The 27,426-nt window shown below is 46.0% G+C and overlaps 1 protein-coding gene and 1 non-coding gene across 2 annotated transcripts in view; one reads left to right on the forward strand and one right to left on the reverse strand.

Moving 5' to 3' along the window:
• The window catches only part of LOC128691556 (runt-related transcription factor 3-like), a 115,401-nt gene extending 88,260 nt beyond the window's left edge, over positions 1–27,141 (forward strand). The window contains exons 4-5 of the mRNA XM_053780397.2: positions 24,826–24,968; positions 27,070–27,141. Coding sequence (XP_053636372.2) covers positions 24,826–24,968; positions 27,070–27,141 — 215 coding nt within the window. The remainder of the gene's footprint in view (positions 1–24,825; positions 24,969–27,069) is intronic.
• TRNAK-UUU (transfer RNA lysine (anticodon UUU)) lies at positions 20,798–20,870 on the reverse strand. Its single transcript has one exon. It is a non-coding gene; the product is annotated as a tRNA-Lys (tRNA).
• Positions 27,142–27,426: the final 285 nt, after the last annotated feature.

The following is a 27,426-nucleotide window of genomic DNA, read 5'->3' on the forward strand; positions in this document are numbered from 1 at the left end:
TGTAGTGTGTTCCACATTGTGTAGTGTTCCACATTGTGTAGTGTTCCACATTGTGTAGTGTTCCACATTGTGTAGTGTTCCACATTGTGTAGTGTTCCACATTGTGTAGTGTGTTCCACATTGTGTAGTGTGTTCCACATTGTGTAGTGTGTTCCACATTGTGTAGTGTTCCACATTGTGTAGTGTTCCACATTGTGTAGTGTTCCACATTGTGTAGTGTGTTCCACATTGTGTAGTGTGTTCCACATTGTGTAGTGTTCCACATTGTGTAGTGTTCCACATTGTGTAGTGTGTTCCACATTGTGTAGTGTTCCACATTGTGTAGTGTGTTCCACATTGTGTAGTGTGCTCCACATTGTGTAGTGTTCCACATTGTGTAGTGTTCCACATTGTGTAGTGTTCCACATTGTGTAGTGTTCCACATTGTGTAGTGTTCCATATTGTGTAGTGTTCCACATTGTGTAGTGTTCCACATTGTGTAGTGTTCCAGTGTTCCACATTGTGTAGTGTAGTGTTCCACATTGTGTAGTGTTCCACATTGTGTAGTGTTCCACATTGTGTAGTGTGTTCCACATTGTGTAGTGTGTTCCACATTGTGTAGTGTGTTCCACATTGTGTAGTGTTCCACATTGTGGAGTGTTCCACATTGTGTAGTGTTCCACATTGTGGAGTGTTCAACATTGTGTAGTGTTCCACATTGTGTAGTGTTCCACATTGTGTAGTGTTCCACATTGTGTAGTGTTCCACATTGTGTAGTGTTCCACATTGTGTAGTGTTCCACATTGTGTAGTGTGTTCCACATTGTGTAGTGTGTTCCACATTGTGTAGTGTGTTCCACATTGTGTAGTGTTCCACATTGTGTAGTGTGTTCCACATTGTGTAGTGTTCCACATTGTGTAGTGTTCCACATTGTGTAGTGTGTTCCACATTGTGTAGTGTTCCACATTGTGTAGTGTTCCACATTGTGTAGTGTTCCACATTGTGTAGTGTGTTCCACATTGTGTAGTGTGTTCCACATTGTGTAGTGTGTTCCACATTGTGTAGTGTGTTCCACATTGTGTAGTGTGTTCCACATTGTGTAGGGTGTGTAGTGTGTTCCACATTGTGTAGTGTTCCACATTGTGTAGTGTTCCACATTGTGTAGTGTTCCACATTGTGTAGTGTGTGTAGTGTTCCACATTGTGTAGTGTTCCACATTGTGTAGTGTGTTCCACATTGTGTAGTGTGTCCACATTGTGTAGTGTTCCACATTGTGTAGTGTTCAACATTGTGTAGTGTGTTCCACATTGTGTAGTGTTCCACATTGTGTAGTGTTCCACATTGTGTAGTGTGTTCCACATTGTGTAGTGTGTTCCACATTGTGTAGTGTTCCACATTGTGTAGTGTTCCACATTGTGTAGTGTTCCACATTGTGTAGTGTAGTGTGTTCCACATTGTGTAGTGTGTTCATTGTGTAGTGTTCCACATTGTGTAGTGTTCCACATTGTGTAGTGTGTTCCACATTGTGTAGTGTTCCACATTGTGTAGTGTTCCACATTGTGTAGTGTTCCACATTGTGTAGTGTGTTCCACATTGTGTAGTGTTCCACATTGTGTAGTGTTCCACATTGTGTAGTGTGTTCCACATTGTGTAGTGTTCCACATTGTGTAGTGTTCCACATTGTGTAGTGTTCCACATTGTGTAGTGTGTTCCACATTGTGTAGTGTGTTCCACATTGTGTAGTGTTCCACATTGTGTAGTGTGTTCCACATTGTGTAGTGTGTTTCACATTGTGTAGTGTTCCACATTGTGTAGTGTGTTCCACATTGTGTAGTGTTCCACATTGTGTAGTGTGTTCCACATTGTGTAGTGTGTTTCACATTGTGTAGTGTTCCACATTGTGTAGTGTGTTCCACATTGTGTAGTGTTCCACATTGTGTAGTGTGTTCCACATTGTGTAGTGTTCCACATTGTGTAGTGTGTTCCACATTGTGTAGTGTTCCACATTGTGTAGTGTTCCACATTGTGTAGTGTTCCACATTGTGTAGTGTTCCACATTGTGTAGTGTTCCACATTGTGTAGTGTGTTCCACATTGTGTAGTGTTCCACATTGTGTAGTGTTCCACATTGTGTAGTGTGTTCCACATTGTGTAGTGTTCCACATTGTGTAGTGTTCCACATTGTGTAGTGTGTTCCACATTGTGTAGTGTTCCACATTGTGTAGTGTTCCACATTGTGGAGTGTTCCACATTGTGTAGTGTGTTCCACAGTGTGTAGTGTGTTCCACATTGTGTAGTGTTCCACATTGTGGAGTGTTCAACATTGTGTAGTGTTCCACATTGTGTAGTGTTCCACATTGTGTAGTGTTCCACATTGTGTAGTGTTCCACATTGTGTAGTGTGTTCCACATTGTGTAGTGTTCCACATTGTGTAGTGTTCCACATTGTGTAGTGTTCCACATTGTGTAGTGTTCCACATTGTGTAGTGTTCCACATTGTGTAGTGTGTTCCACATTGTGTAGTGTGTGGAGTGTTCCACATTGTGTAGTGTTCCACATTGTGGAGTGTTCACATCCACAGTGTGTAGTGTGTACATTGTGTAGTGTGTTCCACATCGTGTAGTGTGTTCCACACATTGTGTGTTCCACATTGTGTAGTGTTCCACATTGTGGAGTGTTCAACATTGTGTAGTGTGTTCCATATTGTGTAGTGTGTTCCACATTGTGTAGTGTTCCACATTGTGTAGTGTGCTCCACATTGTGTAGTGTGTTTCAAATTGTGTAGTGTGTTCCACATTGTGTAGTGTTCCACGGATGCAGTACATTGCGATCCTTTATTGACTACGTTTCGCCCACACAGTGGGCTTTTTCAAGTCACAAACAGATCTACCTGGGGTGGAAGGTACGCGAGTATTTATAGTCAGGTTCAGAATGCTGAGGTCAGGTGGAGAATGCTGCATCTGATGATGTACCGAGTGGGGTTATAGAGTCTAAAATCTTGGGTAGCTTGGAAGAGAGATTGGATAAGTTTGTGAGCAGACGACACAAGAAATGCCTGTGTACAACACCGTAATTCACACAACCATTTGATAAACTACAGAAACTCAAGACTTATCGCCACAGAAGACAACACTTAATACCGAAGAATCCTGGAATCATCACTTATTTCTATATCCGACAACTTCAACCAGAATAGTGGCTTCTATAACATAGCTGAACCACTTGCCAAGAAACTTCTTCATCGTTATCCCACATAAGAACACAGGAATGGAAGAACACTGCAGAAGGTCTGCTCACAGACTTATCCAATCTCCCTTGCAAGCTACCCAAGATTTTAGACTCTATAACCCCACTCGGTACATCATCAGATGCAGCATTCTTCACCTGACCTCAACATTCTGAACCTGACTATAAATACTCGCGTCCCTTCCACCCCAGGTAGATCTGTTTGTGACTTGAAAAAGCCCACTGTGTGGGCGAAACGTAGTCAATAAAGGATCACATTATACTGCATATGTGTTTATATTTCCATTGTGTCGGTATTTTGTACCATTTATTTCCTCCGTAGTATTCCACATTGTGTAGTGTTCCACATTGTGGAGTGTTCCACATTGTGTAGTGTGTTCCACATTGTGTAGTGTGTTCCACATTGTGTAGTGTGTTCCACATTGTGTAGTGTGTTCCACATTGTGTAGTGTTCCACATTGTGTAGTGTTCCACATTGTGTAGTGTTCCACATTGTGGAGTGTTCCACATTGTGGAGTGTTCCACATTGTGTAGTGTGCTTCACATACCACACAAAAGTTTGCATGTCATGATCACAGCTCCCATGATTTTCCTGTCTTCTAATGTTGTTAGTGAAAGTTCCTGAAGTTTGTTAGTGAAAGTTCTTGAAGTTTGTTAGTGAAAGATCTTGAAGTTTGTTAGTGAAAGATCTTGAAGTTTGTTAGTGAAAGTTCTTGAAGTTTGTTAGTGAAAGTTCCTGAAGTTTGTTAGTGAAAGATCTTGAAGTTTGTTAGTGAAAGATCTTAAAGTTTGTTAGTGAAAGTTCTTGAAGTTTGTTAGTGAAAGTTCTTGAAGTTTGTTAGTGAAAGTTCTTGAAGTTTGTTAGTGAAAGTTCCTGAAGTTTGTTAGTGAAAGTTCTTGAAGTTTGTTAGTGAAAGATCTTAAAGTTTGTTAGTGAAAGTTCTTGAAGTTTGTTAGTGAAAGATCTTGAAGTTTGTTAGTGAAAGTTCTTGAAGTTTGTTAGTGAAAGATCCTAAAGTTTGTTAGTGAAAGTTCTTGAAGTTTGTTAGTGAAAGATCTTGAAGTTTGTTAGTGAAAGATCTTGAAGTTTGTTAGTGAAAGATCTTAAAGTTTGTTAGTGAAAGTTCTTGAAGTTTGTTAGTGAAAGTTTCTGAAGTTTGTTAGTGAAAGATCTTAAAGTTTGTTAGTGAAAGTTTCTGAAGTTTGTTAGTGAAAGATCTTAAAGTTTGTTAGTGAAAGTTCTGAAGTTTGTTAGTGAAAGTTCTTGAAGTTTGTTAGTGAAGGTTTCTTAAGTTTGTTAGTGTAAGTTTCTGAAGTTTGTTAGTGAAAGTTCTTGAAGTTTGTTAGTGAAAGTTTCTGAAATTTGTTAGTGAAAGTTTCTGAAGTTTGTTAGTGAAAGTTCTTGAAGTTTGTTAGTGAAAGTTTCTGAAGTTTGTTAGTGAAAGTTCTTGAAGTTTGTTAGTGAAAGTTCCTGAAGTTTGTTAGTGGAAGTTTCTGAAGTTTGTTAGTGAAAGTTCCTGAAGTTTATTACTGAAAGTTCCTAAAGTTTGTTACTGAAAATTCCTGAAGTTTGTTAGCGAAAGTTCCTGAAGTTTGTTAGTGAAAGTTCCTTCAGTATCTCCTGGCAGTGCGGTTTCCTCAACTCCGGTACGAGTCTTCTTATGATTTTTTTGTGTCTTTTCTTATTTTTTATATACTTCCATCAAGCGAGAGAGAGAGAGAGAGAGAGAGAGAGAGAGAGAGAGAGAGAGAGAGAGAGAGAGAGAGAGAGAGAGAGACAGACAGACAGACAGACAGACAGAGACAGAGACAGACAGAGAGAAGGCCTGGAATACTGGCATTAAGATTAATCAACAACAAATAACTGGTGGAAACATGTCAGCACTTGCCCTCCACAGGTTGGGCTCAATACACTGCAGCTGAAAAATCGTGTACAACTTCTTGGCCACCGGCAGAGGGAGCAGATTAATCACCCAGATTCATTACCCAGCAGCGAAATGAGTAGGATCACCCGCTCTATAGAGATTTATTCCGGGAACAAACTAATAGGATCTCAGAACTGGTGAACACACACACACGTCTCCCACTCAGCTACTCCTGTCTCGGCTCAGCAGTTGTGCCTTATACACGACCACAGAGCTGTGCCCCAGTGACTGACCCAGTGTCCTACATGTCACATGCTAGAGCACCTTACACACCCACCAACTCAAGCTCAACAGTCATGAGGAGCCAATGTATCAGCATCCTGTCTGCCAACATTTAGAGGCTTAATTACCAATGGTGAGCTCACGCACAGTTTCGTGAACACTCGATTTCCCGACCTGATCGCTGTTGTTGTTGTGACATTTTTGAACTTCAGGACTCCGGAAAATTTTGGAAGAGGAGAGACAGGCAAGGGCAAGGAGTTGTTGCTGTGTGCTTTTCTAAAAGCGTTCATGACCAAATCATTGATGATGCCATCTCTAATCACCTGGAAATAATGTTTTTCAAGCTTTTGTATAAACACTAGCACCTGTGTACTAGCGTGTGCAATGTACAGATCTCTGTGGGGATTTTGATGACCTTGCAATGTTTGACATGAGAAACTTTGTTGACTTCCCTACTCACATTCTCTGGCTCCTCCCTCGACCCAGTAATGAGCGATATATCTGAAGACACTATATAGTCGCTTGCCAACCCATTTGGCTATGTTGGATTAATTAACCACAAGGCTGTTTTGACGACAATGAAGATTCCAACAGAACAAGGTGAAGAATCCACACGCACAACTTGGCTGGGAAAGAGGGAACTGACCGACTCTGTTCTGAGGTCGCCACCGGCGACTGGAATCTTCTTCTCCAAGGTGACATTGATAACCAAGTGAATACTTTCACTGAACACATCCTTAATCTCCAACAAAAATACATACCTCATCGGCAGTATGTCATGAAGCCTTCAGATCAGCCTTGGTTTGACTTTCGTTGTCGAAAGGCTGCTACTTCTAAGTACAAGGTTTGGAGGAGGTATAAGAGGCATCCTACTGTCTATAACTGGAACCTGCACAGGAAAGCCTGTTGACAAAGTGAAGAAGTCCAGAAGTGGGCCATTTCTATATGGAAGGCTGACATAAAAAAAAAAAACTGGCATCAGGTAGAGTGGGCTGCAAAACCTGGTAGTCTTTGGCCAAGAACGGACAAGGTTATTTACCTGATGAATTTATCCCCCTCCCCCTCTAAATCGGCAAGATGGGACCGTCTCTACTAGCAGTCAGGAGAAAGCTGATCTCTTTGCAGAACAATTTGTTGACAAGATGCAAGTTTATGATCCAGCAAGGATCACTGTGTCTAGCACAGTGTAAATTGTCTTCTCTGTGGAAAGAGGCATATGTAGTCCCAGTTTACAAAAACAAGAGCAGAGCGGAAATCAGCAACTACAGACTAGTGTCACTTCTGTCAATCAATCACTGACAAGATCCTTGAGACAATCACACAGCAGATAACAGCGTTTTTCGACTACCACTCGCTTCTTTGTGACCAACAATGTGGCTCCAGAAAAAATCAGTCTGCTGCTGATCTGTTGTTAAACCTTTCCAGTACGTGGTACTAGTCACTGGATGAGTCCAAAGTCAGCCTGGTATATCTCCAGGGACTCTTGGCAATACAACAGCACTATGCCTCCTCAGTGATTACCTTCAAGGAAGATCTCTAAATGTAGTTCTCAAAGGAAATAGTCAACAACACATTCTATTGGTCTATTGGTACAAGTGCTCCAAAGGGAAGTGTACTTGGACTATTGTTATGGAATGTCTACTTTAATGACGTTCAACTCATCCCAAGAATCCTATTCATGTGCAGACGACTGTACTGTATCATTTACTGATCCAAGAGCGGTAATGCCAGCTCCTCAAAGTTACATCAGTCACCAACTTTCAGCTATATCAGCTTGGGAAGAATGATGGCAGAGAAAATACAAATGATGGTCTCTAAGCACCATGATGGTAATGCTGGAACAGAGGTAAGGATGGATGGAAGTGTGTTGGTACCCGAGGACGAAGCTGATATCCTTGGGGTGAAATCTGACTCCAAACCGACCACGAAGAACCATCTTGTAAACAAAGCAGCCAGGAAGTTTACAGCACTTAGGCGTATCTCGCATCTGCTCTACAGTAAAGGTTGCAAGATTCTACACGAGGCACGAGTACGCTCACACCTTGAGTATGCCTCACTTCCTTGGATTGTCTGTCCCCCATCTCATCTGCGACTTCTTAATAGAACGGAGAGCAGAGCAAGACGACTTATCTCTCGTCTGGATCCGGCCTAGACAGATCTGTCCTTCCAGCAGAGCCTTCAACACCGGAGGGATGTGGACGGCCTTACAGTTATGTACAACCTTAGATATACCAACATTGTCAAAGTATCGCACTTGGCTGCTCTCCGAGGGCAGCGAGAGGTGAGCTTCTACACAACATGACGGGCAGCAAACAGCACATACACTCTGGGTGCATCTTCCTCAAGAATACCACTTAATTTGAGATCATTTATTCCTAAGATGACTCGAGTCTGGAACATGTTCGTACAGCATAATGACATCAACGAAATAAAGTCAGATGACGAAATGAAATCACTGGCCCACAGATGGCTCCAATTTTTTCCTGTTTCCTACTTGTGTGTCTCATAACAATAAAAAGGCTTTTAAATGAGCTGATGTAGGTAACAACTCTTAGCTTGTAAATAAAGGTAGAAACCTTTAACCTAACCTTATAAAACCTTATGTGAAAAAGGGAGAGAGACAGACAGACAGACACAGACACACACAGAGGTGAATAAGAAGCTCCCGCCTTGTGTTTTCGTGATTAAATGCAGCGAACGGGGCAGTTACGTGGGTATTAAATGAATTATCTAGAACTGCTGCCACCCCCTCCACTCATCCCCGCGCTGCTGCTGCTGCTGCACTTCTGCTGCTGCTGCCTTGCCGCTGCTGTTGTTGCTGCTACTGCGCTGCTGCTGCTGCTGCTTGCTACTCTGCGCCACTGCTGCTGCTGCTGCCTTTGCTGCTGCTGCTGCTGCCGCTGCTGCTGCTGTAACACTTGCTGCTGCTAGTACTTTGCCTTGCCCACTGCTGCTCACTGTAACCTTGCTACTCTCTACTGCTACTGCCTTACTACTCACTACTGCTGCTGTACTGCTGCTGCTGTGCGTTTACTCTGCTGTTGCTTTTGCTCTTTCTTTTTTTTCTGCTGCTGCCAGACAGCACTGCTGCTGCTGCTGCCTTGCTGCTGCTGCTGCTGCGCTGCTGCTGCTGGCATGCTGCTGCTGCTGCTGCCTTGCTGCTGCGAGCAGCACTGCTGCTGCTGCTGCTGCTGCCACTGCTGCTGCTGCTGCTGCGCTTGTACTTCTGCTGCTGCCGCTGCTGCTGCCTTGCTGCTGCTGCTGCTGTAGCAGCACTGCTGCTGCTGCTGCTGGCAGCACTGCTGCTGTTGCTGCTCACTGCTGCTTGCACACACTGCTCTTGTATGCTGCTGCAGCAGCCACTTTCTGCTCTGCTGCTGCCTTTTTCTGCTGCTGCTGTAACCAGCGCTGCTGCTGCTGCCTGCGGCAGCGCTGCTGCTGGTACCAGCAACGCCGCCTGCTGCTGCTGTGCTGCTGCTGCTGCGCTGCCAACAGCACTGCTGCTGCTGCTGTGCTACTGCTGCTGCTGCTTGGGCTGCTGCTGTTGCATGCTGCTGCTGCTGCTGCCAGCAGCATGCTGCGCTGCTGTAGCAGCGCTCTTGTGCTGCTGTAGCGCTGCGCTGCTGCTGCTGATGCTGCTTGTGCTGCTGCGCTGCTGCTGCTGCTGCTGCTGCTGCTGCTAGCAACGCACTGCTGCTGCTGCGCCAGCCGCTGCTGCTATTGCTGCTGCGGCATGCTGCTGCTGCTGCTGCGGCAGCTGCTGCTGCTGCAACGCTGCTGCTGCTGCTGCACTGCTGCTGCTGCTGCTGCTGCCTTGCTGTTCTGCTGCTGCTGCTGCATGCTGCTGCTGCTGCTGCTGTAGCAGCAGCTGCTGCTGCAGCTGCCCGCTGCTGCTGCTGCTGCTGGCATGCTGCTGCTGCTGCTCGTGCTTAACAGTGGTGCTGCTGCTGCCTTGCTGCTGCTGCTGCTGCCCTTTGGCCCGCTGCTGCCTGCTGCTTACTGCCGCTGCTGCCGCTGCCTTGCTGCTGCTGCTGCTGCTGCTGCTGCTGCTGCTGCTGCTGCCTTCACTCTTTGCTGCTGCAACAGCACTGCTTGTATGCTGCCAACATGCTGCTGCCTGCTCTTACTTTCTGCCTGCTGTGCTCTGCTCTGCCTGCAACATGCCTCACTGCTGCTGGCAGCATGCTGCAACCTGCCAACAACGGCCTGCTGCTGCTGCTAACAGCATGCCGCTCACTGCTGCTGCTGCTGCTGCTGCTGCTGTACTCTTTCTGCTCTGCTGCCCCAGCACTGCTGCTACTGCCCAGCAGCATGCTCTCTGCTGTGTGCTGCCAGCTGCTGTGGCAGCAACAGCACTGCTGCTGCTGCTATAACCTTTTTCTGCTACTGCTGCTGCTGCTGCTGCTGCTGTGCTTTCGCCTGCTCTCTGCTGCTGCTACTTATGTACTCTGCTGCTACTTAGCAACTTGTATACTCCTGCTGCTGCTGGTGCCGCTGCTGCTGCTACTGCCTTGCCCACTGCTGCTGCTGCTGTGACTCACTGGTGCTGCAGCAGCAGCACTGCTGCTGCTGCTGCTGCTGCTGCTGCTGCTGCCAACCTTTGCTCTGCTACTTGCACTGCGGCTGCTGCTGCTGCTGGCACTGCTGCTGCTGCTGCTGCGCTGCTGCTGCTGCAGCACTGCTGCTGCTGCTGCTAACGGTTGTGCTGCTCTTGCTGCTGCTGCCACTGCCGCTGCTGCTGCTGCTGCTGCTGCCGCTCTGCTGCTGCTGCTGCAGCAGCACTGCTGCTCACTTTCCTTAACGTCACTGCTATAACAACCTTGCTCCTGCTGCTGCTGCCTGCTGCTGGTGCCACTGCTGCTGCTGCTGTGCCTTGCTGCTGCTGCTGCTGCTGCTGCTGCTGCTGTGCTGTACTCTGCTGCTGTACTGCTCTGCTGCCTTTTCACCGCTGCTACTGCCGCTGCTGCTGCTGCTGTGCTGCCTGCTGCTGCTGCTGCCCGCTGCTGCTGCTGCTGCTGCTGCTGCTGCTGCTGCTGCGGCCTGCTGCTGCTGCTGCCGCTGCTGCTGCTGCGCAGCCCACTGTGCTGCTGCTGCTGCTGTGTGCTCACTGCTGCTGCTGCTGTACTTTCACTGCTGCTGCTGTAACCTTGCTGCTGCTGCTGTAACACTGCTCTGCTGCTGCTGCCAACCTTTTTCTGCTGCTGCTGCTGTAACGCACTGCTGCTTGTACTGCTGCTCTGCTGCTGCTGTAACCTTTTTCAACACTGCTGCTTGCATGCTGCTGCTGCTGCCTTTTTTCTTCTGCTGCTGCTTGCCACTGTGCTGCTGCTACTGTAACCTTTTTCTGCTGCTATTACTGTAACCTTTTCACTGCTGCAAGCTCTTAACGCCTGCTGCTACTGCTGCTGTGCCGCTACTGCTGCAACTTGGCCCACTGCTGCTGCTGCTGCTGCTGCTGCTGCAGCCCACTGCTGCTGCTGCGCCTGCTGCTGCTGCTGCTGCTGCTGCTGCTGCTATGCTCACTGCTCTGCTGCTGCTCTGCTGCCAACCTTTTCTGCTACTGCTACTGCTACTGCTGCTGCTGCTGTACTGCTGCTGCCAGCAGCACTGCCGCCTGCTGCTGCTTAGCAGCACTGCACTGCTGCTGCTGCTGCCAGCATGCTGCCTGCTGCTGCTGCTGCTGCTTAGCACTGCTGCTGCTGCAGCATGCATGCTGCTGCTGCTGCTGCTGCTGCTGCCTTTTCTGCTGCTGCTGCTGTAACCTTGCACTCTTTCACTGCTGCAACCTTTTTCACTGCTGCTGCTGTAGTACTGCCACTGCTCACTGCTATGTGCCACTACTGCTGCTAATTGCTGCCAGCATGCTGCTGCTGTTTATGCTTATGCTGCTGCTGCTTTCTTTCACTCTTTGCTGTGCTACTGCTCTTAACGCTTGCTGCTGCTGCTGCTGCTGCTGCTGCTGCCAACATGCTGCTGCTGCGCAACAACGCGCTCACTGCTGCTGCTGCTGCCTGCTGCTGCTGCGCTGCTGCCGCAGCAGCGCTGCTGCTGCTGTAGCGCGCTGCTGCTGCTGCTGCTGCTGCTGCTGCTGCTGCTGCTGCTGCCTTCCACTCTGCTGCCCAACGCGCTGCCGCTGCTGCTGGCAGCGCTGCTGCTGCTGCTGCTGCTGCTGCCTTGCTGCTGCTGCTGCTGCTGCTGCTGTAGCGCGCTGCTGCTGCTGCCTTACTTTCTGCTGCTGCAGCAGCACTTTCTTACTTTCTGCTGCTGCCAGCAGCTGCTGCCGCTGCTGCTGCTGCCAGCAGCCCGCTGCTGCTGCTGCTGCTGCCTTTTTTCTTCTGCTGCTGCTGGCATGCTGCTGCCAACAGCATGCTGCTGCTGCTGCTGCTTGCTGCTGCTGCTGCTGCTTGCTGCCACTGCTGCTGCTGCCTTGGCCATTGCTGCTGCTGCCTTGTGCTGCCTGCTCTGTGCCACTCTTAGCTGCTGCTGCAACACTCACTGCTGCAACAGCTGCACTGCTCTACTGCTGCTGTACTCTCTGCTGCTGCCTTTTCTGCTACTGCTGCTATAACCTTTTCTCACTGCTGCTGCTGCTGCACTCTCTTTGCTGCTGCCTTACTTTCTACTGCTACTGCTGCTGCAGCCTGCTGCTACTTAACGCACTCTGCTGCTGCTGCTGCTGTAGCCCAGCAGTGCTGCTGCTCAACGCTTGCCCACTGCTGCTAACAACAGCACTCTGCTGCTGCTGCTGCTTGCACTGCTGCTGCTGCCAACGCCTTGCACTGCTGCTGCTGTAACCTTGCTGCTGCTGCTGTAACGCCGCTGCCGCTGCTGCTGCTGCTGCCTTTTCTGCTGCTGCTGTAACCGCTCTGCTGCCAACCTTGCTGCTGCTGCTGCTACTGCCAACCAGCACTGCTACTTTTCTGCTGCTTGGCCACTGCTGCTGCTGCTGCTGCTCTGCTGCTTGCTTACTGCTGCTGTACTGCTGCTGCTGCTCTTGCTTGCACTTTCTGCTGCTGCTGCCTTTTTGCTGCTGCTGCTGCTGCTGCCGCTGCTGCACTGCCTTGCACTCTGCTGCTGCTGTACTTTCACTGCTGCTGTGCTGCTGCTAGCCTGCTGCTGCAAACATGCTGCTGCTGCTGCTGCTGCCTTTTTCTGCTGCTGCCAGCAGCAGCACTGCCACTGCTGCTGCTGCTTCTGCCTGCTGCTACTGCGCACTTTCATTCTGCAACATGCTGCTGCTGCTGCTGCTGCTGCTGCTGCCAGCAGTTAATGTGTGTATGTTTATTTTTAGGGTGGGAGGAGAGGTCTAGGTAGTGTTTACTGCCAGTTTGGTGCTTGTGTTTACACTCTAAGATTGTTTGTGTTTATTGTTGTTGTTGTTTTCGCTGTTATTCTACCATTTCTCTCCACGTTGCTATTGTTGTCTTTGTTATTATCACAATGCTATTATTACAGCTGCAATGAAAATGATGGACCGGATAACTAGAACCTTCAATACAAGAATTGCCTAGCCAATGATGATACGCATGTCACTTGTTCTCTTCAGGCCGGAATATTGGTTTATTCTAATGTTTCCCTTCAAGGAAAGAGAAATTTCAGATCTGAAGAATGTACAGAGAACCATCACTGCTTGTTTAAGCTCGGTCAAACCATTGAATTCCCGAGAAAGCCAGGAATCCCTTCAGCTACCTTCATGTAGCTGTACTCCTTGGAAGTTAGGCAAGAAGGATACATCATAATCTACATGTAGAAAACTTTGAAGGGATTGGCCCCAAATTTGTAAGCCGAAATCATACCCTTTGAAGTTAAGAAGGTCGGTAGGCTGTGGTGAAAGATACCTCCAGTGTAAAGCAGGAGTGCAATGAGACATCTCAATAAGTGTAAGGAGACCAAGGCTTTTCAACACTTTCTCTTCATATATAAGGGGGAATTGCAAATGGAGCCCTGGCTGCCTTCAAGAGCCAGCGGGGCTCTTGATCTAGGGAACTGGATCTGTACTCCGGTTCCCTGAATTCAGCCTGAATACCTTCCATCCCCCCCTACATGCGCTGTATAATCCTACGGGCTTAGCGCTCCCCATAATTATAATAATTGTAATTTAGGGACTGAACAGCTGGGCTGTGGTGCTTAAGCTGCTTTGAGAGTGGTGGCACAAACAGCCTCGTTGATCAGGTCAACACCCTGTAGGCTTGGTCTGGACCAGGCCGCGGGGGCGGTGACCCCGAAACCGTGTACAGGTAACTTACAGGTGGTGGCTGTTGTTGTTGATGTTTTTGCTGTTGTTGTTGTTGCTGTTGTTGTTGTTGTTGTTGTTGTTGTTGTTGTTGTTGTTGTTGCTGTTGTTGTTATTGTTGGTGGCAGTGTTGCTCTCTTTTTTTTATCTTTTTTTTTCTTCGTACAGTCGCTTTTGTTTATCATTGTTGATGTTTGTTGGTTGTTGTTGCAGTTGTTGTAGTAGTTGTTGCAGTTGTTGTTGCAGTTGTTGCAGTTGTTGTCGTTGTTGCAGTTGTTGTTGCAGTTGTAGTTGCAGTTGTTGTAGTTGTTGTTGCAGTTGTTGTTGCAGTTGTTGCAGTTGTTGTAGTTGTTGCAGTTGTTGTTGTAGTTGTTGTAGTTGTTGCAGTTGTTGCAGTTGTTGTAGTTGTTGTAGTTGTTGCAGTTGTTGCAGTTGTTGCAGTTGTTGTAGTTGTTGTAGTTGTTGCAGTTGTTGTTGCAGTTGTAGTTGTTGTAGTTGTTGTTGCAGTTGTTGTAGTTGTTGTTGCAGTTGTTGTTGCAGTTGTAGTTGTTGTAGTTGTTGTTGCAGTTGTTGTAGTTGTTGCAGTTGTTGCAGTTGTTGTTGCAGTTGTTGTAGTTGTTGCAGTTGTTGTTGCAGTTGTTGTAAATCATGATCGTGTCATTAAAACTGTTGTCCTTATAGTCATCGTTATTTTTTTAAAGTTGTGGTCGTAGTTGATGTTGTGATCTGTCTGTCGTTGTTTGTGGACGTCTTGTTCTTGTTACTGCACTTTATTCGTTTGTTTGAAATGTCAGTTTGTTTTTGCCCGGGCCACCCAGGGATACTAAGTTATACCACACACACACACACACACACACACACACACACACACACACACACACACACACACACACACACACACACACACACACACATACATACATACATAGTTTTAAGAAGAGGTATGACAAAGCTCAGGAATCAGAGAGAGAGAGAGGACCCAGTAGCGATCAGTGAAGAGGCGGGGCCAGGAGCTGAGTATCGACCCCTGCAACCACAATTAGGTGAGTACACAAAGATGGGACACAGAAGTTGAAGACTCAGATGAACCACAGGGATGTTAGGAAGTACTTCTTTAGTCATAAAGCTGTGAGGAAGTGGAATAGTCTGGGTAGTGATGTAGTGGAGGCAGGATCCATACAAAGCTTTAAGAAGAGGTATGATAAAGCTCATGGAGCGGGAACAGTAACCGAGTAGCGGCCAGTGAAGAGGCTGGGCCAGGAGCTGTGAATCGACCCCTACAACCACAACTAGGTGGGTACACACACATGCCAGGAGGTTCGTGGTAAGATGAACACATCAATTTATTGCCCATAAAACACCCATCTGATTAAGTTAGTTTTTCAGAATGAAAGAAACAGAAATTAGATCTGATTTTTAAACCTGATCTGTGAAACAGATTAATATTATCAGTAGTCCAAACACATGATAAAGATACTGCAGCTAATTTAGTCAAGATTTTAAGGTTGAACTAAGATTAAAACATGAATCATCCCCCACTCAAGCAACAACACAAACCCCACTCAAGCAACAACACCAACCCCACTCAAGCAACAACACAAACCCCACTCAAGCAACAACACCAACCCCACTCAAGCAACAACACCAACCCCACTCAAGCAACAACACCAACCCCACTCAAGCAACAACACCAACCCCACTCAAGCAACAACACCAACCCCACTCAAGCAACAACACCAACCCCACTCAAGCAACAACACCAACCCCACTCAAGCAACAACACCAACCCCACTCAAGCAACAACACCAACCCCACTCAAGCAACAACACCAACCCCACTCAAGCAACAACACCAACCCCACTCAAGCAACAACACCAACCCCACTCAAACAACAACACCAACCCCACTCAAGCAACAACACCAACCCCACTCAAGCAACAACACCAACCCCACTCAAGCAACAACACCAACTTCACTCAAACAAAAAAACCCACTCAACAACAGCCTTATTCAACAATTGCACTCCAACAACACCAGCCCCACTCCAACAACAACACCAACCCCACTCAAACAACAGCAACCCCATTCCAACACCAGCCCCCACTCAAACAACAACACAAACCCAACTCAAGCAACAACACCAACTTCACTCAAACAAAAAAACCCACTCAACAACAGCCTTACTCAACAATTGCACTCCAACAACACCAGCCCCACTCCAACAACAACACCAACCTCACTCAAACAACAGCAACCCCATTCCAACACCACCCCTACTCAAACACCAATAACCTCACTCAAACATCCTCCTCAGGTAACAATAGCTCCTGTCCACCTAGTTAATTTCCTGTCATCCGTAAACAGTGAAAAATACAAGCCATTTTTTTTTTCACTGGCAAGTCACTTATTTGAATCAAGAAAAGCAACGGTCCCAGCACTGATTTCTGAAGGACCCCACTCGTCACACCTGCCCACTCCACTGTCTTGTCATTGAGTATTCTTGTACCTGTTTGAGCACCTCCTCAGCCACCCTCGCCTGCTCTTTCAGTCTGGGTAGCCGTCTTCTGTGAGGTACTGTATCGAACAATGTCTTAAAAACAAGGATGACACCCTATACCCTACCCTCTCTTTTATGTTCTTGTTAGTTACCATTTGGTACTAGGCACATGTCGATTAGACACTAGGTGTGTGTGTGTGTGTGTGTGTGTGTGTGTGTGTGTGTGTGTGTGTGTGTGTGTGTGTGTGTGTGTGTGTGTGTGTGTGTGTATGTGTGTGTGTGTGTGTGTGTGTGTGTGTGTGTGTGTGTGTGTGTGTGTGTATACTCACCTATATGTGGTTGCAGGGGTCGAATCATAGCTCTTGGCCCCGCCCATTCACTGCTCCATGTGCTTTATCAAACCTCGTCTTAAAACTATTCATGGTTCCAGGCTCCACTACTTCACTTTCCAGACTATTCCACTTCCTGACAACTCTATGACTGAAGAAATACTTCCTAACATCCCTCTGACTCGTGTAAGTCTTCAAATTCCTATTGTGACCTCTTGTTTGTGTATCCCATCTCTGGAACATCCTGTCTCCCATAATACTCCTGTCCTGCAGTGTCGTCAGACCGATTTCCCTTAACCTTTCTTCGTGTGTATGTACTCAGCTATTTGTGGTTGCAGGGGTCGAGTCTTAGCTCCTGGCCCCGCCTCTTCACTGGTTGCTACTGGGCCCTCTCTCCCTGCTCCATGAGCTTTATCGAACCTCGTCTTAAAACTATGTATGGTACCCGCCTCCACTACGTCACTTTCTAGGCTATTCCACTGCCTGACAACTCTATGACTGAAGAAATGCTTCCTAACATCCCTTTGACTCATCTGAGTCTTCAACTTCCAATTGTGACCTCTTGTTTCTGTGTCCCCTCCCTGGAACATCCTGTCTTTGTCCACCTTGTCTATTCCGCGCAGTATTTTATATGTCGTTATCATGTCTCCCCTGACCTTCCTGTCCTCCAGTGTCGTCTGGCCGATTTCCCTTAACCTTTCTTCATAGGACATTCCCCTTAGCTCTGGAACTAACCTTGTTACAAACCTTTGCACTTTCTCTAATTTCTTGACGTACTTGATCAAGTGCGGGTTCCAAACAGGTGCTGCATACTCCAGTATGGGCCTGACGTACACGGTGTAGTGTCTTGAACGATTCCTTTCTAAGGTATCGGAACGCTGTTTTCAGGTTTGCCAGGCGCCCATATGCTGCAGCAGTTATCTGGTTGATGTGTGCTTCCGGAGACATGCTCGGTGTTATACTCACCCCAAGATCTTTCTCCTTGAGCGAGGTTTGCAGTCTTTGGCCACCTAGCCTATACTCCGTCTGCGGTCTTCTGTGCCCTTCTCCTGTCTTCATGACTTTTCATTTAACGGGGTTAAATTCGAGAAGCCAGTTGCTGGACCAGGTGTCCAGTCTGTCCAGGTCTCTTTGAAGTCCTGCCTGATCCTCATCTGATTTAATTCTCCTCATTAACTTCACATTTTCTGCAAGCAGCGACACTTCTGAGTCTAACCCTTCCATCATGTCGTTCACATGTACCAAAAATAGCACTGGTCCTAGGACCGACCCCTGTGGGACCCCGCTCGTCAGAGGTGCCCACTGTGATACCTCATCACGTACCATGACTGGTTGTTGCCTCCCTGTCAGGTATTCTCTGATCCATTGTAGTGCCCTTCCTGTTATATGCGCCTGATCCTCTAGCTTTTGCACTAATCTCTTGTGAGGAACTGTGTCAAAGGCCTTCTTGCAGTCTAAGAAGATGCAATCAACCCTCCCCTCTCTCGTGTCTTACTTCTGTTACTTTATCATAAAACTCCAGATGGTTTGTGACACAGGATTTGCCTTCCCTGAATCCGTGCTAGTTGGCGTCTATACTCTTGTTCCGTTCCAAGTGCTCCACCACTCTCCTGATAATCTTCTCCATAACTTTGCATACTATACACGTCAGTGACACTGGTCTATAGTTTAGTGCCTCTTTTCTGTCTACTTTTTTAAAAATGGTAACTACATTTGCCGACTTCCATACCCCAGGTAGTTGCCCAGTTTCCAGGGATTGAAGATTGTGGTAAGTGGCACACACAGCATATCCACTCCCTCTCTAAGAACCCACGGGGAGATGTCCGGTCCCATTGCCTTTGAGATATCGATGTCCCTTAGCAGCTTCTTCACCTCTTCATTTGTATGTCATCCAACAATTGTTGGTATATTCCTTGCTGGTGTCCCCCTCTGTTCTGTCCCCCCAGAGGACTTCCTGTCTCCACTGTAAATACTTCCTTAAATCTCATATTGAGCTCACATACTTCTTGATCGTTTCTTGTGAGTTCCCCACCTTCTTTCCTCAGCCTTATCACCTGGTCTTTGACTGTTGTCTTCCTCCTAATGTGGCTATACAGTAGTTTCGGGTTAGAGTTGACTTTCGATGCTATATCGTTTTCATACTGTCGATGGGCCTCCCTCCTTATCTGTGCATACTCGTTGTGTGTGTGTGTGTGTGTGTGTGTGTGTGTGTGTGTGTGTGTGTGTGTGTGTGTGTGTGTGTGTGTGTGTGTGTGTGTGTGTGTGTGTGTGTGTGTGTGTGTGTGTGTACGTGCGTGCTTGCGTGCGTTTCCCCTCATTATTATTCATTATTATGCAAAATTTAGGTACAAGGTTATTAGATAATATTATTCATAAATATATGCAGCCTTACCACACAGTTATGTTCTGCTGGCTTAGTGTACTCTTGTGTGTACTCTCTGTGCACTCATGTATGTGCTCTCAGTGTACTCTTAGTCTGCATTCTTAATATATACCCTCAAGTGTGTACTTTCTGTACACTGCCATTAGAAGCAACAGCCTGGTTGACGGGGTGTCACAAGTACTCCAGTCACAAGGTTGTCACAGGTACTCCAGTCACAAAGTTGTCACAGGTATTCCAGTCACAAAATTGTCACAGGTGCTCCAGTCACAAGGTTGTCACAGGTACTCCAGTCACAAGGTTGTCACAGGTACTCCAGTCACAAAGTTGTCACAGGTGCTCCAGTCACAAAGTTGTCACAGGTACTCCAGTCACAAGGTTGTCACAGGTACAGCCATCGACTGTGCGAGGTTATTGAGGCAACAGTCAACATGTTATTAAAATCAACAACACATTGGTCCCTAAAATAGAGTGGCGTAAACTTTCAGCGTATGTACACTGAACTATAGACACAGCATTTAGAGTACAGATGAAAGACTGTGCTTACACTTAGCTTGGCGAGAATCGCCAAAATATATAATACTGAAAACACGTTCATCCTGAGTCAGTGTATATGTTTTAAGAGTTAATTTTAACCTTGCGGTTAAAATGAACTTTTAAGGCATATACCCTAAGGGATATACACCTCTCGGAGTATACACACTATATTTTGGGCGTGTATTAATGGCCAGTCATAACATCTCACCCTGACCGCCGCATCACGCGTTTCATGGCGCTTTAAACCAACAAGTAAAACCATCAGCGTCATGCGAGGTGGTCTCCCATCGTTATCTGCGGCCGGTGTCTTCATTACACCGTAATTACAGGTGTTTCGGGGTGATTACAGGTGCATGAGATGACCTCAAATTGGTCTCTCTTATCTTGTGGTGATTGTTAGTAAATCTGAGCTCATAACTTTGTTTATTTACGGTGAATTTTATTATCTCCGGTGATGGGTCTCGCGTCAATTTTAGCTCTTGTTATACCTGTGGGTGGTTGGGTTGTTAGGTGGGCAATTGTGTCACTGACTTACGACCGGGAGGTAATTACACCACTACGCTGGGAAACTTAGTTCGTTCCTCCCACAGTTTGGTGTAAGTTGTGACGCCAAGGGCAGGGCCAAACAACCAGTTCATTTTCCAGCTTAAACAGCGAGTGTGAGAGAGTTAACAACGCTTCAAGGACCTTACAGTATCTCTCATATCGCCGTCCTGGTGCACCTTTGGAGTGAATAAGATCCCACAACCGACACATTTCCAATAAACATATTCTAAGCGATAGTTTCTCTTTTTCTGCTACTTGTCGGTATCTCGTTCCTGTGTATCCATGTCACGCATTGCCAGACACGAGCACATAGTTTATTTCATCTTATAATTGTCAGTTAACCATGTGCAAAAGTTAATTTACAGTAATCTTAATTAGAGTAACAAATACTACGTGTCTGAAGGGGCAAAGATTAGGTGCGAGAAAATAACTATCATAGTAGACAGGTTGAACTGCCGGTAGTTAAGGCATTGTTTGCCCCACCGGTAATTCAGGTTTATTGTGACACAACCCCTCAAGGAAGGTTCCTTGACGCTGGTGAGGGGCTCTTGATCTAGGGAATTGGATCTGTGCTCCAGTTCCCTGAATTAAGCCTGAATACCTTCCACATCCTCGCCCCCCCCCTTACAGGCGCTGTATAATCCTACGGGTTTAGCGCTTCCCCTTGATTATAATTTGTGACACAAGGGAAGAAATAACCAGGAAGAAGCATTCTTGGGGGTAAAATGTGGCATAAAATACCGATAAACGTGAAGTAAGATATAAACACAGTATTAGAAGCCACTACTGACGACATATTTCCATCGGTCAAATATTCTGACGCTGAACATGTGTGTTAAGTAACAGATACATTCTTTGCTTCCTCTTTCAACACTTGTTTTGTTCGTATTTATTAAAAACAATCTCGCCCGAACAGGGACTCGAACCCTGGACCCTTAGGTTAAAAGCCTAATGCTCTACCGACTGAGCTATCCGGGCTCGGCTGTAGGTGCCGGAGTGTAAATACAGGAGCAGCAGAGTTGTGCTCGTGGTGGTTTAGCGCTTCTTTTTTATTATAATAATGTGCACATGGTGTCTTGTCTAGTCAGTAACGTCTAATTTGTTAAGATTTCCAGTAGTTGTGACACTCTACCTCCTCAGTCTACCACTGTATTGATGAGGAAATACATATTAGTGTTCTGGTACCTGTATTTTTTATTTACACTTATACATAACGTAAGGTTTACATGAATACAATTATCATACATAGTGTAAATTACCTAGGATAACCCCTTCCCCCCCCACCCAAAAAAAATGAGACAAAGTGGTTTGATTTTTTTGTAGAGGTCTTTTAAGGACCCGCAGATGTTACGTGCGAACAAAATACTAAATTATTAGATTTATTCTAATATACCACAATGGAAATAAATCACTCTGACTTTTATAGGTTATCCTGGAGTTTCTACACATATGCTGTTACGTATGATAATCATTGTATGTATACATAAACTTACTAAGTCACTTTGAATTTTTTGGGTTATCCTAGGTAATTTACATATATTTGTAGATGAATGGTTCAGAGAACCGACATGTTGATAAATTAGACACATGTGCAACTCTTGGGTATCTTTATTGAGGAAACGTTTCGCCACACAGTGGCTTCATCAGTCCATACAAAGGAGAATCTTGAAGAACAGGAGGAGAATGAGGTAATCAGTCCCTCAACCTTGAGTCGATGTGGTCAGTCCATCAATCTTGAATAGAATACGGCATACGTGCTGAGAAGGAGCTTATAAACCGTTGGCAGGAGAGGTGCAGAAGTCATAGGTCGTGTAACATTTGTTCAATGTTGAAGTAGGTCGTGCCCAAGAATTAGGCAAGCGAAGAATTCCTCTGACAGGTTTGTAGATGAATGGTTCATCTACAAACCTGTCAGACACTGCAACTTCTTGGGATCTTAATACTTGGGAATTCTTCGCTTGCCTAATTCTTGGGCACGACCTACTTCAACATTGAACAAATGTTACACGACCTATGACTTCTGCACCTCTCCTGCCAACGGTTTATAAGCTCCTTCTCAGCACGTATGCCGTATTCTATTCAAGATTGATGGACTGACCACATCGACTCAAGGTTGAGGGACTGATTACCTCATTCTCCTCCTGTTCTTCAAGATTCTCCTTTGTATGGACTGATGAAGCCACTGTGTGGCGAAACGTTTCCTCAATAAAGATACCCAAGAGTTGCACATGTGTCTAATTTATCAACATGTCGGTTCTCTGAACCATTCATCTACAAACCTGTCAGACACTGCAACTTCTTGGGATCTTAATACTTGGGAATTCTTCGCTTGCCTAATTCTTGGGCACGACCTACTTCAACATTGAACAAATGTTACACGACCTATGACTTCTGCACCTCTCCTGCCAACGGTTTATAAGCTCCTTCTCAGCACGTATGCCGTATTCTATTCAAGATTGATGGACTGACCACATCGACTCAAGGTTGAGGGACTGATTACCTCATTCTCCTCCTGTTCTTCAAGATTCTCCTTTGTATGGACTGATGAAGCCACTGTGTGGCGAAACGTTTCCTCAATAAAGATACCCAAGAGTTGCACATGTGTCTAATTTATCAACATGTCGGTTCTCTGAACCATTCATCTACAAACCTGTCAGACACTGCAACTTCTTGGGATCTTAATACTTGGGAATTCTTCGCTTGCCTAATTCTTGGGCACGACCTACTTCAACATTGAACAAATGTTACACGACCTATGACTTCTGCACCTCTCCTGCCAACGGTTTATAAGCTCCTTCTCAGCACGTATGCCGTATTCTATTCAAGATTGATGGACTGACCACATCGACTCAAGGTTGAGGGACTGATTACCTCATTCTCCTCCTGTTCTTCAAGATTCTCCTTTGTATGGACTGATGAAGCCACTGTGTGGCGAAACGTTTCCTCAATAAAGATACCCAAGAGTTGCACATGTGTCTAATTTATCAACATGTCGGTTCTCTGAACCATTCATCTACAAACCTGTCAGACACTGCAACTTCTTGGGATCTTAATACTTGGGAATTCTTCGCTTGCCTAATTCTTGGGCACGACCTACTTCAACATTGAACAAATGTTACACGACCTATGACTTCTGCACCTCTCCTGCCAACGGTTTATAAGCTCCTTCTCAGCACGTATGCCGTATTCTATTCAAGATTGATGGACTGACCACATCGACTCAAGGTTGAGGGACTGATTACCTCATTCTCCTCCTGTTCTTCAAGATTCTCCTTTGTATGGACTGATGAAGCCACTGTGTGGCGAAACGTTTCCTCAATAAAGATACCCAAGAGTTGCACATGTGTCTAATTTATCAACATGTCGGTTCTCTGAACCATTCATCTACAAACCTGTCAGACACTGCAACTTCTTGGGATCTTAATACTTGGGAATTCTTCGCTTGCCTAATTCTTGGGCACGACCTACTTCAACATTGAACAAATGTTACACGACCTATGACTTCTGCACCTCTCCTGCCAACGGTTTATAAGCTCCTTCTCAGCACGTATGCCGTATTCTATTCAAGATTGATGGACTGACCACATCGACTCAAGGTTGAGGGACTGATTACCTCATTCTCCTCCTGTTCTTCAAGATTCTCCTTTGTATGGACTGATGAAGCCACTGTGTGGCGAAACGTTTCCTCAATAAAGATACCCAAGAGTTGCACATGTGTCTAATTTATCAACATGTCGGTTCTCTGAACCATTCATCTACAAACCTGTCAGACACTGCAACTTCTTGGGATCTTAATACTTGGGAATTCTTCGCTTGCCTAATTCTTGGGCACGACCTACTTCAACATTGAACAAATGTTACACGACCTATGACTTCTGCACCTCTCCTGCCAACGGTTTATAAGCTCCTCAGCACGTATGCCGTATTCTATTCAAGATTGATGGACTGACCACATCGACTCAAGGTTGAGGGACTGATTACCTCATTCTCCTCCTGTTCTTCAAGATTCTCCTTTGTATGGACTGATGAAGCCACTGTGTGGCGAAACGTTTCCTCAATAAAGATACCCAAGAGTTGCACATGTGTCTAATTTATCAATTTACATATATGTTGCAATGTATGATAATTTATGTAAATACATTTGTGTACCTGTACCTGAATAAACTTAATAAAACTAAACAATGTGGCTTATTTCCCCTTGGGTTCATGAACTCGTGTTTTCCCAGTTTTAAACCATTAAAACAATCATCTTGATTTTCTCGAAGTTTTTGCAAGACCTCTTAGTAAGTTTATTTACGTAAAATTACTGTGTTAGGTGATTACAAGTGTTATGCATAGTAACACAGATTTAAATTACATAGTATAACCCCCCAAAAAAGTCCGTAGCTTATTTCCACTGGCGTCCTGCAACCTGTACTCACCTGAGAGTACTCAACTAATTGTACTCACCCAGTTGTGGTTGCAGGGATCGAGTCTCAACTCCTGCCCCTGTCACTTTGCTGGCCGTTGCTGGTTGCACTCTCTTCTGGTTGATGGAGCCCTGTCATACCTATTCTTAGAACTATGTATGGATTCTGCCTCTACCACTTTGCTTTTTTGGTCGTTTCATTTCCTGACCACTCGAAGGCTGAAGAAGTATTTCGTAACATACTTATGGATCATCGGTGTTTTCAACTTACAGTTGTGACTTCGAGTACCTGACACCCGCCTCTCAGACTCTCCTTCTCTACCCTGTCAATACTTTCATTATTTTGCTCGTTGTAATCATGTCACCTCTGGTCCTTCTGTCTTCTAGTATCATCAGGGGTAGTACCTCTGGCCTCTTCTCATACTTCACACCCTTCACCTGGTCTCAGCTTAGGGGTTCTTCTGCACCTGTCACCTTCACCTGAAGAGCTGGTACACACATCTAACCTTATTTCTTGTTTTGCAGGTGGCGGTGGTTTTCCCTGGCTAGGACGACCCTTCCTACCTCACCTAGATCACCTGAGAGCCGACCCCCTAGCAGCCTCGATTGCCCTTAAATATAACGGCAAGTACCACCTATATTTGCCTTCATACCACACATACATCCGTGTTAGTAAATACCATCGTTTATTGATAGAAGTTGCTTCTAGCTGCGCAAAGAAAATGATAGGATGGATAATGAGAACGTTCAAAACGAGAGATGCCAAGCCAATGATGATCCTTTTCAAATCACTTGTTCTCTCTAGGCTGGAATACTGCTGTACATTAACATCTCCATTCAAAGCAGGTGAAATCGCAGAACTAGAGAGTGTACAGAGATCCTTTACTGCACGTATAAGTTCTGTCAAGCATCTTAACTACTGGGAACGCTTGGAAGCACTTGACTTGTATTCGTTGGAACGCAGGAGGGAGAGATATATCATAATCTACACTTGGAAAATCTTGGAAGGAATGGTCCCAAATCTGCACACAGAAATCACTCCCTACGAAAGTAAAAGACTGGGCAGGCGATGCAAAATGCCCCCAATAAAAAGTAGGGGCGCCATTGGTACACTAAGGGAAAACACCATAAGTGTCCGGGGCCCAAAACTGTTCAACAGCCTCCCATCAAGCATTAGGGGAATTGCCAATAAGCCCCTGGCTGTCTTCAAGAGAGAGCTGGACAGATACCTAAAGTCAGTGTCGGATCAGCCGGGCTGTGGCTCGTACGTTGGACTGCGTGCGGCCAGCAGTAACAGCCTAGTTGATCAGGCCCTGATCCATCGGGAGTCCTGGTCATGGACCGGGCCGCGGGGGCGTTGATCCCCGGAATAACCTCCAGGTAACCTCCAGGTAACCCCGTCATAGACCCAGAGATCCCCTATTCACATCATGAATGCAGAAACAACTCCATTATCCAAGAGAGTCTTGTATGTAGCAGTGACGTGAGAGTCTTGTATGTAGCAGTGACGTGAGAGTCTTGTATGTAGCAGTGACGTGAGAGTCTTGTATGTAGCAGTGACGTGAGAGTCTTGTATGTAGCAGTGACGTGAGAGTCTTCTATGTAGCAGTGACGTGAGAGTCTTCTATGTAGCAGTGACGTGAGAGTCTTCTATGTAACAGTGACGTGAGAGTCTTCTATGTAGCAGTGACGTGGGAGTCTTCTATGTAACAGTGACGTGAGAGTCTTCTATGTAGCAGTGACGTGGGAGTCTTCTATGTAACAGTGACGTGAGAGTCTTCTATGTAGCAGTGACGTGAGAGTCTTGTATGTAGCAGTGACGTGAGAGTCTTGTATGTAGCAGTGACGTGAGAGTCTTGTATGTAGCAGTGACGTGAGAGTCTTGTATGTAGCAGTGACGTGAGAGTCTTGTATGTAGCAGTGACGTGAGAGTCTTGTATGTAGCAGTGACGTGAGAGTCTTGTATGTAGCAGTGACGTGAGAGTCTTGTATGTAGCAGTGACGTGGGAGTCTTGTATGTAGCAGTGGCGTGGGAGTCTTGTATGTAGCAGTGACGTGGGAGTCTTGTATGTAGCAGTGGCGTGGGAGTCTTGTATGTAGCAGTGACGTGGGAGTCTTGTATGTAGCAGTGACGTGTGTGGTTTGTGTGGGCGAATCTAGGAACACTTGTGGGCTGTGTGGGCGGATCTAGGAACACTTGTGGTCTGTGTGGGCGGATCTAGGAACACTTGTGGTCTGTGTGGGCGGATCTAGGAACACTTGTGGTCTGTGTGGGCGGATCTAGGAACACTTGTGGTCTGTGTGGGCGGATCTAGGAACACTTGTGGTCTGTGTGGGCGGATCTAGGAACACTTGTGGTCTGTGTGGGCGGATCTAGGAACACTTGTGGTCTGTGTGGGCGGATCTAGGAACACTTGTGGTCTGTGTGGGCGGATCTAGGAACACTTGTGGTCTGTGTGGGCGGATCTAGGAACACTTGTGGTCTGTGTGGGCGGATCTAGGAACACTTGTGGTCTGTGTGGGCGGATCTAGGAACACTTGTGGTCTGTGTGGGCGGATCTAGGAACACTTGTGGTCTGTGTGGGCGGATCTAGAAACACTTGTGGTCTGTGTGGGCGGATATAGGAACACTTGTGATCTGTGTGGGCGGATCTAGAAACACTTGTGGTCTGTGTGGGCGGATCTAGAAACACATGTGGTCTGTATAGGCGAATCTAAGAGTACTTGTGTCTTCGTGGATTAATCTAAATACACTTATGGTCTGTGTAGGCGGCTCTAGGAGCATTTGTGGTTAGTGTGGACGGATTTAGGAACACCTGTGGTCCGTGTGGGCGGATCTAAGAGCTGACTAAATATGGAGACAGCTGATTTTAAACTATGTATGACATGCCACTCTTATTTTTTTTAAATGTGATCTGACTAAATATTCACTAAACTCCTCCACACATAGTGAATAAAGTTATATGTGAATTATCAGCGCTGTATGACGCCGGTGGTTTAGTATATAGTTTTAATTATAATAATAACATGTAAGGTCATATTTCAACTTCTTAAGTCTTATGTTATCTTAAAGTTTCAACTATTCCTTGACAGTTTGAATTCCTCTATTTTTTCAATATGGTTATA

Source organism: Cherax quadricarinatus, chromosome 26 (assembly GCF_038502225.1).
Source record: "Cherax quadricarinatus isolate ZL_2023a chromosome 26, ASM3850222v1, whole genome shotgun sequence".
Classification (NCBI taxonomy): domain Eukaryota; kingdom Metazoa; phylum Arthropoda; class Malacostraca; order Decapoda; family Parastacidae; genus Cherax; species Cherax quadricarinatus.